The 13,968-nt window shown below is 43.3% G+C and overlaps 1 protein-coding gene across 1 annotated transcript; it reads right to left on the bottom strand.

Annotated features, from left to right (window-relative positions):
- Window positions 1–1,297: 1,297 nt before the first annotated feature.
- On the bottom strand, window positions 1,298–4,185 carry LOC115539819 (uncharacterized). Its single transcript, XM_030350636.1, has 2 exons — window positions 3,731–4,185; window positions 1,298–3,491 (listed from the first exon to the last, which is right to left on the bottom strand). The coding sequence occupies exons 1-2, from the start codon at window positions 4,104–4,106 to the stop codon at window positions 2,923–2,925; spliced, it is 945 nt and encodes a 314-aa protein (XP_030206496.1). The 5' UTR covers window positions 4,107–4,185; the 3' UTR covers window positions 1,298–2,922.
- Between the last annotated feature and the right edge of the window lie 9,783 nt (window positions 4,186–13,968).

Consider the following 13,968-nt stretch of genomic DNA (forward strand, 5'->3'; position numbering starts at 1 on the left):
GTGCCATGACAAGAACTAAGATCTTTTGGTGAAATACATGATTTTGAGACACTAGCTCAAAGACTACTTAAGGTTGTATCAGGGATTCTAGGCCGAAACATAAATTATCACATTCATCTGATCTATCCTCACGATCCATTATCTAACCGCCCCATAAGCAGGCCATCAAAAAAACGCGTCTCTGCAGCCTATGCTCCGAGATCGTACACAAAAACATGGTACTAAAACAACCACTCAAAACCAAAATAAATAGTATTCCAACCAATCACTGACCAGGGGTGGGTGTTGTGGTTTTTTTGCGCTGCGTTCATGATAGTTTTGCTGGACGCATGAAACACGGAAGGGAGGGGCGAGCTGGCTCTGTTTGTTTGGGATCTTGCTTCAAATACCAGCAGAACGTCACCGGACGTCACCCAAACATCGCTGATACAACCTTTAAGCATATAAGTCGGTTTCAGCATGTGATAATAAGAAAATGTGAAACCATTCCTTCTTGTAGGTTGAGAATGCAGTCAGGCAAGGTGTGACAGGGACAGCATGTACTGATGTGCAAAGGAAGTGGAATACTGGTGCAAAGAGGAATGTTGGTCTGGTAAAGGCAAAGCATATTAATTTTAGGCGCCACAGACGCCAGGACACATATCCCCATCCATCAAGGCCAGAACAAAACAATTCCACACCCTCTCGCCGACTCTTCAGTAACCATGAGGATTTCAAAACACACATCAACTCCTCAATCATGGCTCAACTCTATCAGCTTCAAAATCATGGTATTATCCAGCTTGCTTACAGAGCAGATGTAGAACCTAGCACAGGGCCAAACCAAGATTCAGAATTACAAATTGAGAACCATACTGATCATAGCACACATCTGACATGTAGGAAGTGTTCAGTGTTTTACCAATCATACATTGCTTTGTCCCCCAATCAAATATCCACATTGGAAATGGACACAAAGACCCAGAGTAGGTCACAGGTTTGGCATGACGCTAGGAGACTGCGTCTCACTGCAAGCACAGTGAAACGAGTCCCCAAACGACACACCACAGACCCCCAAAAGTTTCTCAATGAGCACGTGTACCCCACCTTCACCGGGAACACAGCCACGAAATATGGCTCTGACAATGAAGTCAGGGTCATCACACTCCTTGAGAGCAGAGGGCATGATGTGCACAACAAAGGACTTGTGGTGCATCCTGACCACCCCTGGTTGGCAGCCAGTCCAGATGGGATCCTTGATGGGACAAAACTTCGTGAGATCAAGTGCCCCTTCAAGAGTCTGATGTCTCTCGAAGAATTTCTCACCCGGCCAAACGGTGACATCAAAATCTTGGATGATGGAAAGTACCTCGTTTTGCCAAATGGAAGAGCTGGATACTACCTTCAGGTAAGCAGGGTTGTTTTTAATGGCAAGAAATACTAGCTGCATTAGCCGATTACAAGAGATAAACAATATAATGTGAACTAATATTCATTATTTGGTGCCAATTTAAATGTTTTTTCTATTATTTTAGACACAGGTGGCTATGATGTGCCTTGGTCTACAAAGATGCACATTGGTTATCTGGACACAAAAGGAACATTTAGAATTGGAAATTCCATTTGACAAAGATTACACTGACAAACAAGTAGAGCAACTGGAACATTTTTATTTTCTACATATGCTTCCTAGGTTGGCTGATGATTTTGGAGAAAATAAACTACATCTCTGCCCCAAGTACCTCAAACAGTTTTGTAATTAAACGACATATCAGTTGGCAATAAGTCTCACTCTGTGAGATGCAAAAATAACAAAACAATGGTTCAAATACATTTGAAGTATAAATAAAACTTAATATATATTGTATATATTGTGGCAGACGCCAGGGAGGAGTGAGGGGAGTGATAGGTCTGGCAACCTGCTGGCTCCACCCCCAAGCCATATATGGTCTTCCTCCCTCTAACGAGGCAAGCCTGGGGATCGTTAGGCAGGGGTGCTCTAGCTTAAAAGGGCTAGCCAACAGACATGTGGGGAGGTTGGAGTTCGAAGAGGAGCTAGGGCTAGGTAAGGACAGGCAGGATCTGTGTGATCGCCTGGCAGTGTGGTACGCCCAGAGAGAGAGAGACAGGTGGAATATATGTACAAATACATTTTTTGTGTTCTATTGTAAAAAGAATATGACATTAACCCCATTTCAACAATGTGATGAATGTGATTCAGGAGTGACCTTTTTCATCTTTGCATATATGTAATTATCTCTAGAATTATCCTGTCTATTTTTTCTAAATTTATAAAGTATCTACACTGTTCTCTGTATCCATCTTAATACTATGTATGAATCTGTGTGTGTATCTCTCTGCATCTATCTCTGTACAATATATATATATGCATCTATGTATGTATGTTTCTCTCTATAAATAAATGTGTATGTATAAAAAAATAGGAATAAATAAATGTAATTCATAAATATACAAGATGTTGTTTAATAATATGTAAGATATTAATTGCTGGAGATAAGCTCTCCTCTCAGATTTATGAGAGCTGCACAAATCTCAAGTATTTTATCAATTTTAGGAACTAAGCTTATTGGCACGGTTTGTGACAGGATCTTGAACACTTTGAGACGCCTTATAGCCCGTTCCACATGAATGCGTACATTTGCTATCCGTCTCATCTGAGTCACTTGCTCATTGGTTAGCTGGCTGCGTTTGCGTGTAAACGCAGGTATGACTAGCCTTACCCTCCTCTCCTCAACAAGATCTCTAATTGTGAACCCACGGCCCCCCATCACCACATCACCAGGACGTAAAAAATCAAGAAACCCTGAGTTCTGTGTAATATACCTGTCACTACACTTCCCACCAAAAGCCTCTGAAATAAACATCAGCATCCCTGATGGAGCAATGGCAAGGAACTTAACAGTGTTACTTGCATAGTAATGGCTATAAGACTCTGAGCGCGAGTCTAAGTTTTTGGCTTTTTGCAGAACACTCTGTGCAGTCAATGATGCAAGTTAAATCAGAGAAATGTGGCAGAAAAACCTTTGGCATAGTTGCTTTTATAGTGTCACGGGGCAGCCATGGAATGAGGTCCCTGGTGTGCTCAGCAAGGATATCAACCCAATGCGTAAGTGTTTTACTGACCTGACTGGCTGATCTTTTAAAGCGCCTCGCTAAATCAGCTACAGCAAAGTTATGTCTGAGCTTCATGAGTGTTAACAAAACTTCATCTTGAGCTGGCATTGTTGATGACTGGCGCACAAAACCTTGTAGACAGGAGACAAGAGTGTTGAACACAAGTAGAGGAATCCCTGTGTACAGCAGACAGTCTTTATCACCTTTCAGTGTAACCTCTGCAATGGACAGTGAGATCTCAGGGGCAGGTGTGATGATCATGTCACATATAAGGATGGATCCTTTAGAGTAGGTATGGTCCTCCTCAGCTGGATCCATCCACTGTGTTTGGGCATCCTTGAAGGTTTGAGGCTGCTCGAACACCATCACAGCTTGGTCTGCAGGTAATAATAATATCGAGACATAGATGGAGATGATTGGATGAGGGTCTAAACATGCATTGGTGTACAGAATAGATCTAGACAAGGTTTTAACAGGACACTGACCTATGATAATTTCTAAATTAAGGATGAAAGTGAGGATACCCCATTGACTTAACCAACGTAAATAGAGTATACTGTATGCTACCGTGATGTTACATAAAAAAAATAATGCGTCGATATCAAATTTAGCTTACCTGTTGTTGTTGTTGCGACTTGACTGTCAACACTCATCCTGACGACTCTTCGGCGTTTCTTCTCAGGTGGCTTCTCATAACCAAGATAAAGCATTGGGTAAGGGTTTTCTTCCGTTGGCGCTTTGTCCACAAAATGAAACGAACAGACATAAAAACATTTCGGAGGTTGTTTTAAGTTCAGGTTCTTCAGCCAATTTCTTTTAGCCTCTTCATCATTGGGCAGTCGATGGAAGCTGTACCATTTCGGGCACGAACACTCTGCTTTATTTTTCGGCTTGCGGTCAAAACACTCCGATTTCAACCAATTATTTAGTTTCGTCTGGTTGTTAGTACATCCTCGAACGGCACACGTTGTTCCCGAGCTTTTTAAAGCCATCAGTTTATTCAGTGACAGAGCGAGTGATGTGAATAGCCTGCCAGCTGATCAGGTATAAACACAGCTGTGGCGCGACGCGTAGTGGGCGACCGGAAGTGTGGCCCACAAACGTTTCCCCAGCAACCGCCCCAGGAAACTTGTGGATACAACACATTTTAGGAACAGATCTATGCCGCATAGAAATCTATGCGGATCAGATTTGCCATGTAAACGCGGCTAATGGTCCGAAATATTTCCCATTAGATTGACGTGCCACTATGCCGACGGTTCAATGTTCCGAAAACGGAACCCATTGGTCCGTTTGTCCGACTTTTAAAAAAGGAGGCGCATTAGGCCGACGGTTCAATATGCCGAATAGGCCTACTACATATAAAGAGTTTTATACCTCGCTCGCGCTCTCTCTCACTCTCTCTCCAAAATACAACATAGGCCTACATATCACGTTCACGATGAATATCGGAGAGCCAAGTGACAACGCTTCACTTCATTTCGACACTGTATTTAATAATAATAATAACTAGAACTGCAAGCAGTTATGCAGGGGTCCAAGAAGTGTGCATTTCGCCGGCACAACGCTACAAGAAATGTGCGTTTCGCCGGCACAACGCGAAGCAAGTATTCAAAACGCTACCGTGAACAACATGTGGATATAAAGGTTTTGACTGTGGGAGCTTCGGTGTGGGAGTTATAGGCTAAAACGCGTTTTCAGAACATTCCATGGCCAAATAGGAGATAGACATTGTCGTCGTTTTTTGGCGCTGCCTTGTGGCGAAATTTTCCAAAGAGAATTATCCTTTGCCAAATAACTCCCGCCCACATTAATAATTCTTGGCCATATTTTCTATATAGGCTCGGGATTGCCCCTTGATGGTTTCCCTTGAGTTTGAAGAACATTCCTTTGGCCAATTAGAAGATATACAAATTCCTCGTTTATTCCGCCCCCTTATGGCGAAAATTTCCGAATTTTTTATCGAACGCCATTAAGTGGAGCATCGACATGTCTGTACAATTTGGACTCGATCCGATGTCTAATTCTGGATTTCTTTGGATTTTTGATTTTCCACGTCTAATTTAGCTCATAAACCAATATTCAAAACGCTACCGTTTCGTCGTCGAAGGTCCGATCAAAAAAGTGTCTATCAATTCTATGCGTGTGCGTCTGAAGATGCCGTGTGCAAAGTTTGGTGTCGATTGGTCAAGAAATGTGGGAGGAGTAGCGAAAAAACAGTTTTGCGGTTTTCGCGATTTTGCGAAAAAAAATTATGGACGCAAATGGGCGTGGCCTATGCCAAAAGATGCAGCAGACTCCAGTGAATATGTGCGTACAAGTTTTTGAATGTGGGAGATTCGGTGTGGGAGTTATAGCCCCAAACGCGTATTCATTGGAATAGCGCCACCTAGTGGCCGGCATGTCTGGGTTTTGTCGTCTGCGTAGTGTTCACGGACCTGGATCTAGTCATGCAATTGGCGTGTGTGCACCATTTACGGTTTGGGCTGTAGTACCACTTCTAGGGGGGAAGTATAATAACTAGAACTGCAAGCAGTTATGCAGGGGTCCAAGAAGTGTGCATTTCGCCGGCACAACGCGACAAGAAATGGGCATTTCGCCGGCACAACGCGAAGCAAGTATTCAAAACGCTACCGTGAACAACATGTGGATATAAAGGTTTTGACTGTGGGAGCTTCGGTGTGGGAGTTATAGCCTAAAACTCGTTTTCAGAACATTCCATTGGCCAAATAGGAGATAGACAATGTCGTCGTTTTTTGGCGCCGCCCTGTGGCGAAATTTTCCAAAGACAATTTTCCTTTGCCAAATAACTCCCGCCCATATTAATAATTCTTGGCCATATTTTCTATATAGACTCGGGTTTGCCCCTTGATGGTTTCCCTTTGGTTTGAAGAACATTCCTTTGGCCAATTAGAAGATATACAATTTCCTCGTTTATTGCGCCCCCTAATGGCGAAATTTTCCGAAATTTTTATCGAACGTCATTAAGGTTAGCACCAACATGTCTGTGAAATTTGGACTCGTTCCGATGTCTAATTTTGGATTTCTTTGGATTTTTGATTTTCCACGTCTAATTTAGCTCATAAACCAATATTCAAAACGCTACCGTTTCGTCGTCGAAGGTCCGATCAAAAAAGTGTCTATCAATTCTATGCGTGTGCGTCTGAAGATGCCGTGTGCAAAGTTTGGTGTCGATTGGTCAAGAAATGTGGGAGGAGTAGGGAAAATGCAGTTTTGCGGTTTTCTCGATTTTGCGAAAAAAAATAATAGACGCAAATGGGCGTGGCCTATGCCAAAAGTTGCAGCAGACTCCAGTGAATATGTGTGTACAAGTTTTTGGACTGTGGGAGGTTCGGTGTGGGAGTTATAGCCCCAAACGCGTTTTCCCTTGGTATAGCGCCACCTAGTGGCCGGCGTGTCTGTATTTTTGTGGTCTGCGTAATGTTCACGGACCTGGATCTAGTCATGCAATTGGCGTGTCGGCACCATTTACGGTTTGGGCTGTGGGCCCACTTCTAGAGGGAAATAATAATAATAATAATAATAATAATAATAATAAAAATCCTTACAAAAACAATAGGGATCCAACCTGTTGGCTTGGACCCCTAACTAGAACTGCAAGCAGTTATGCAGGGGTCCAAGAAGTGTGCATTTCGCCGGCACAACGCGACAAGAAATGTGCATTTCGCCGGCACAACGCGAAGCAAGTATTCAAAACGCTACCGTGAACAACATGTGGATATAAAGGTTTTGATTGTGGGAGCTTCGGTGTGGGAGTTATAGCCTAGAACGCGTTTTCAGAACATTCCATTGGCCAAATAGGAGATAGACAATGTCGTCGTTTTTTGGGGCCGCCCTGTGGCGAAATTTTCCAAAGACAATTTTCCTTTGCCAAATAACTCCCGCCCATATTAATAATTCTTGGCCATATTTTCTATATAGACTCGGGTTTGCCCCTTGATGGTTTCCCTTTAGTTTGAAGAACATTCCTTTGGCCAATTAGAAGATATACAATTTCGTCGTTTATTGCGCCCCCTAATGGCGAAATTTTCCGAAATTTTTATCGAACGTCATTAAGGTTAGCACCAACATGTCTGTAAAATTTGGACTCGTTCCGATGTCTAATTTTGGATTTCTTTGGATTTTTGATTTTCCACGTCTAATTTAGCTCATAAACCAATATTCAAAACGCTACCGTTTCGTCGTCGAAGGTCCGATCAAAAAAGTGTCTATCAATTCTATGCGTGTGCGTCTGAAGATGCCGTGTGCAAAGTTTGGTGTCGATTGGTCAAGAAATGTGGGAGGAGTAGGGAAAATACAGTTTTGCGGTTTTCGCGATTTTGCGAAAAAAAATTATAGACGCAAATGGGCGTGGCCTATGCCAAAAGTTGCAGCAGACTCCAGTGAATATGTGTGTACAAGTTTTTGGACTGTGGGAGGTTCGGTGTGGGAGTTATAGCCCCAAACGCGTTTTCCCTTGGTATAGCGCCACCTAGTGGCCGGCGTGTCTGTATTTTTGTGGTCTGCGTAATGTTCACGGACCTGGATCTAGTCATGCAATTGGCGTGTCGGCACCATTTACGGTTTGGGCTGTGGGCCCACTTCTAGAGGGAAATAATAATAATAATAATAATAACTAGAACTGCAAGCAGTTATGCAGGGGTCCAAGAAGTGTGCATTTCGCCGACAAGAAATGTGTGTTTCGCCGGCACAACACGAAGCAAGTATTCAAAACGCTACCGTGAACAACATGTGGATATAAAGGTTTTGACTGTGGGAGCTTCGGTGTGGGATTTATAGCCTAAAACGCGTTTTCAGAACATTGGCCAAATAGGAGATAGACAATGTCGTCGTTTTTTGGCGCCGCCCTGTGGCGACATTTTCCAAAGACAATTTTCCTTTGCCAAATAACTCCCGCCCACATTAATAATTCTTGGCCATATTTTCTATATAGACTCGGGTTTGCCCCTTGATGGTTTCCCTTGAGTTTGAAGAACATTCCTTTGGCCAATTAGAAGATATACAATTTCCTCGTTTATTGCGCCCCCTAAAGGCGAAATTTTCCGAAATTTTTATCGAACGTCAATAAGGTAAGCACCAACATGTATGTAGAATTTGGACTCGATCCGATGCCTAATTTTGGATTTTTAATTTTCCACGTCTAATTTAGCTAATAAACAAATATTCAAAACGCTACCGTTTCGTCGGCGAGGGTCGGATCAAAAAAGTGTCTATCATTTCTTTGCGTGTGCGTCTGAAGATGCCGTGTGCAAAGTTTGGTGTTGATTGGTCAAGAAATGTGGGAGGAGTAGCGAAAAAACAGTTTTGCGGTTTTCGCGAAAAAAAATTAGAGACGCAAATGGGCGTGGCCTATGCCAAAAGATGCAGCAGACTCCAGTGAATATGTGCGTACAAGTTTTTGACTGTGGGAGGTTCGGTGTGGGAGTTATAGCCCCAAACGCGTTTTCCCTTGGTATAGCGCCACCTAGTGGCCGGCGTGTCTGGATTTTGTCGTCTGCCTAGAACTCAGGGACCTGGATCTAGTCATGCAATTGGCGTGTCGTCACCATTTACGGTTTGGGCTGTGGGCCCACTTCTAGGGGGGAATAATAATAACTAGAACTGCAAGCAGTTATGCAGGGGTCCAAGAAGTGTGCATTTCGCCGGCACAACGCGACAAGAAATGTGCGTTTCGCCGGCACAACGCGAAGCATGTGTTCAAAACGCTACCCTGAACCTGTGGATACAAAGGATTTGACTGTGGTAGGAGTAGCGAGAAGTCAGTGTAGCGTTTTCGCGGCGAAATTTTGTAGAAGATATACAATTTCCTTGTTTATTGCGCCCCCTAATGGCGAAATTTTCCGACATTTTTATCGAACGACATTAAGGTTAGCAACAACATGTGTGTAAAATTTGGACTCGATCCGATGTCTAATTTTGGATTTCTTTGGATTTTTGATATTCCACGTCTAATTTAGCTAATAAACCAATATTCAAAACGCTACCGTTTCGTCGTCGAAGGTCCGATCAAAAAAGTGTCTATCAATTCTATGCGTGTGCGTCTGAAGATGCCGTGTGCAAAGTTTGGTGTCGATTGGTCAAGAAATGTGGGAGGAGTAGGGAAAAAACTGTTTTGCGGTTTTCGCGATTTAGCGAAAAAAAATTATAGACGCAAATGGGCGTGGCCTATGCCAAAAGATGCAGCAGACTCCAGTGAATATGTGTGTACAAGGTTTTGAATGTGGGAGGTTCGGTGTGGGAGTTATAGCCCCAAACGCGTATTCCTTGGTATAGCGCCACCTAGTGGCCGGCATGTCTGAATTTTGTCGTCTGTGTAGTCCCCACGGATCTGGATCTAGTCATGCAATTGGCGTGTCGGCACCATTTACGGTTTGGGCTGTGGGCACACTTTTAGGGAGGTAAGTATAATAATAATAATAATAATAAACACTACAAAAACAATAGGGATCCAACCTGTTGGCTTGGACCCCTAACTAGAACTGCAAGCAGTTATGCAGGGGTCCAAGAAGTGTGCATTTCGCCGGCACAACGCGAAGCATGTGTTCGAAATTGAGAAACGGCGTACGCCAAAAGATGCAGCTGACTCCAGTGAATCTGTGGATATAAAGGTTTTGACTGTGGGAGGTTCGGTGTGGGAGTTATAGCCCAAAACGCGTTCTCAGAACATTCCATTGGCCAATTAGGAGATGTATTATTTCGTCGTTTTTTTGCGCCCTCTTGTGGCGAAATTTTCCAAAGACAATTTTCCTTTTCCAAATAACTCCCGCCCACATTAATAATTCTTGACCATAATTTTTATATAGACTCGGGTTTGCCCCTTGATGGTCCCCTCATTGTTTGAAGAACATTCCTTTGGCCAATTAGAAGATATACAATTTCGTAGTTTATTGCGCCCCCTAATGGCGACATTTTCCGAAATTTTTATCGAACAACATTAAGGTTATCACCAACATGTGTGTAAAATTTGGACTCGATCCGATGTCTCATTTTGGATTTCTTTGGATTTGTGATAGTCCACGTCTAATTTAGCTCATAAACCAATATTCAAAACGCTACAGTTTCGTCGTCAAAGGTCGCATCAAAAAAGTGTTTCATGCATTCTTTGCGTGTGCGTCTGAAGATGTCGTGTGCAAAGTTTGGCGTCGATTGGTTAAGAAATGTGGGAGGAGTAGGGAAAAAACAGTTTTGCGGTTTTCGCGATTTTGCGAAAAAAAATTCTAGACGCAAAGGGGCGTGGCCTATGCCAAAAGATGCAGCAGACTCCAGTGAATATGTGTGTACAAGGTTTTGAATGTGGGAGGTTCGGTGTGGGAGTTATAGCCCCAAACGCGTCTTTCCTTGGTATAGCGCCACCTAGTGGCCGGCGTGTCTGGATTTTGTCGTCTGCATAGTCTTCACGTACCTTGATCTAGTCATGTAATTGGCGTGTGTGCACCATTTACGGTTTGGGCTGTAGTAGCACTTTCTTGGTAGGAAGTATAATAATAATAATAATAAAAATCCTTACAAAAACAATAGGGATCCAACCTGTTGGCTTGGACCCCTAACTAGAACTGCAAGCAGTTATGCAGGGGTCCAAGAAGTGTGCATTTCGCCGGCACAACGCGAAGCATGTGTTCGAAACTGAGAAACGGCGTATGCCAAAAGATGCAGCTGACTCCAGTGAATCTGTGGATACAAAGGTTTTGACTGTGGGAGGTTCGCTGTGGGAGTTATAGCCCAAAACGCGTTTTCAGAACATTCCATTGGCGATTAGGAGATGTATTATTTCGTCGTTTTTTTGCGCCCTCTTGTGGCGAAATTTTCCAAAGACAATTTTCCTTTTCCAAATAACTCCCGCCCACATTAATAATTCTTGACCATAATTTTTATATAGACTCGGGTTTGCCCCGTGATGGTTTCCCTTGAGTTTGAAGAACATTCCTTTGGCCAATTAGAAGATATACAATTTCCTCGTTTATTGCGCCCCCTAATGGCGAAATTTTCCGAAATTTTTATCGTACGACATTAAGGTTAGCACCAACATGTCTGTAAAATTTGGACTCGTTCCGATGTCTAATTTTGGATTTCTTTGGATTTTTGATTTTCCACGTCTAATTTAGCTCATAAACCAATATTCAAAACGCTACCGCTTCGTCGTCGAAGGTCCGATCAAAAAAGTGTCTATCAATTCTATGCGTGTGCGTCTGAAGATGCCGTGTGCAAAGTTTGGTGTTGATTGGTCAAGAAATGTGGGAGGAGTAGGGAAAATACAGTTTTGCGGTTTTCGCGATTTTGCGAAAAAAAATTATGGACGCAAATGGGCGTGGCCTATGCCAAAAGTTGCAGCAGACTCCAGTGAATATGTGTGTACAAGTTTTTGGACTGTGGGAGGTTCGGTGTGGGAGTTATAGCCCCAAACGCGTTTTCCCTTGGTATAGCGCCACCTAGTGGCCGGCGTGTCTGGATTTTGTCGTCTGCATAGTCTTCACGTACCTAGATCTAGTCATGTAATTGGCGTGTGTGCACCATTTACGGTTTGGGCTGTAGTAGCACTTTCTTGGTAGGAAGTATAATAATAACGAGAAATGTGGGAGGAGTAGGGAAAAAACTGTTTTGCGGTTTTCGCGATTTTGCGAAAAAAAATTATAGACGCAAATGGGCGTGGCCTATGCCAAAAGATGCAGCAGACTCCAGTGAATATGTGCGTACAAGTTTTTGACTGTGGGAGGTTCGGTGTGGGAGTTATAGCCCCAAACGCGTATTCCTTGGTATAGCGCCACCTAGTGGCCGGCATGTCTGGATTTTGTCGTCTGCATAGTCTTCACGTACCTGGATCTAGTCATGTAATTGGCGTGTGTGCACCATTTACGGTTTGGGCTGTAGTAGCACTTTTAGTGCTGGAATAATAATAACTAGAACTGCAAGCAGTTATGCAGGGGTCCAAGAAGTGTGCATTTCGCCGGCACAACGCGACAAGAAATGTGCGTTTCGCCGGCACAACGCGAAGCATGTGTTCAAAACGCTACCCTGAACCTGTGGATACAAAGGATTTGACTGCGGTAGGAGTAGCGAGAAGTCAGTGTAGCGTTTTCGCGGGTAAATTTTGTAGAAGATATACAATTTCCTTGTTTATGGCGCCCCCTAATGGCGAAATTTTCCGAATTTTTTATCGTACGACATTAAGGTTAGCACCAACATGTGTGTACAATTTGGACTCGTTCCGATGTCTAATTTTGGATTTCTTTGGATTTTTGATTTTCCACGTCTAATTTAGCTAATATACCAATATTCAAAACGCTACCGTTTCGTTATCGAAGGACGGATCAAAAAAGTGTTTCATGCATTCTTTGCGTGTGCGTCTGAAGATGTCGTGTGCAAAGTTTGGTGTCGATTGGTCAAGAAATGTGGGAGGAGTAGGGAAAAAACAGTTTTGCGTTTTTCGCGATTTTGCGAAAAAAAATTATAGACGCAAATGGGCGTGGCCTATGCCAAAAGATGCAGCAGACTCCAGTGAATATGTGCGTACAAGTTTTTGACTGTGGGAGGTTCGGTGTGGGAGTTATAGCCCCAAACGCGTCTTTCGTTGGTATAGCGCCACCTAGTGGCCGGCGTGTCTGGATTTTGTCGTCTGCCTAGAACTCAGGGACCTGGATCTAGTCATGCAATTGGCGTGTCGGCACCATTTACGGTTTGGGCTGTGGACCCACTTCTAGGGGGGAAAAATAATAATAATAGGAAAAAAAAACCTTACAAAAACAATAGGGATCCAACCTGTTGGCTTGGACCCCTAATAATAATAATCCTTACAAAAACAATAGGGATCCAACCTGTTGGCTTGGACCCCTAATAAAAATCCTTACAAAAACAATAGGGATCCAACCTGTTGGCTTGGACCCCTAATAAAAATCCTTACAAAAACAATAGGGATCCAACCTGTTGGCTTGGACCCCTAATAATCCTTACAAAAACAATAGGGATCCAACCTGTTGGCTTGGACCCCTAATAATAATACATTTAATTTAGAGGCGCCTTTCAAGACACCCAAGGTCACCTTACAGAGCATATAGTCATCATACATTTTTTAAAAAGCAAGACATTGTGGAAAAAAAAAATAAAATAAAATAAAAATAAAAAAAATAAACATAAGCAATAAGAAATAAATAAAACAAAAACAATCAAAACAGTGATCAGTTAGACGTTGTGTGCGAGTTTGAACAAGTGAGTTTTGAGTTGTGACTTGAAGGTTGAAATGGTGTCTGACTGTTTTATGTGTGGGGGGAGGGAGTTCCAGAGCCTGGGTGCTGAACAGCTGAATGACCGGGCACCCATTGAAGTGAGTCGTGATGTGGGAATACATAGTAGTCCAGCAGAGGTTGAGCGGAGGGAGCGGGAGGGAGTGTATTCTTGGAGGAGGTCGCAGAGATAACTGGGGGCTAGGTTGTGGAGAGCTTTGTAGGTGAGGAGTAGGGTTTTGTATTGGATGCGGTAGTGTACTGGGAGCCAGTGAAGTTGAATGAGGACAGGGGTGATGTGGTCAGATGATTTGGTGCGGGTGATGATCCGGGCGGCTGAGTTCTGAATGATCTGCAGTCTGTTGATAAGTTTGGTGGGGAGTCCGGTGAGGAGGGCGTTGCAGTAGTCTATGCGTGATGTAACAAATGAGTGAACTAGGATTTCAGCGCTGGATTGGGTCAGTGATGGGCGGAGTCTGGCGATGTTGCGGAGGTGGAAGAATGCAGTCCGGGTGATGTTGTGAATATGGGGTGCGAATGAGAGGGTGTTGTCCAGGATGACGCCGAGGCTCTTGACTTTTTTCAAGAGCCGAGGCTCTTGAAAAAATATAATAATTGC

This window comes from Gadus morhua, chromosome 3 (assembly GCF_902167405.1).
Source record: "Gadus morhua chromosome 3, gadMor3.0, whole genome shotgun sequence".
Lineage (NCBI taxonomy): Eukaryota > Metazoa > Chordata > Actinopteri > Gadiformes > Gadidae > Gadus > Gadus morhua.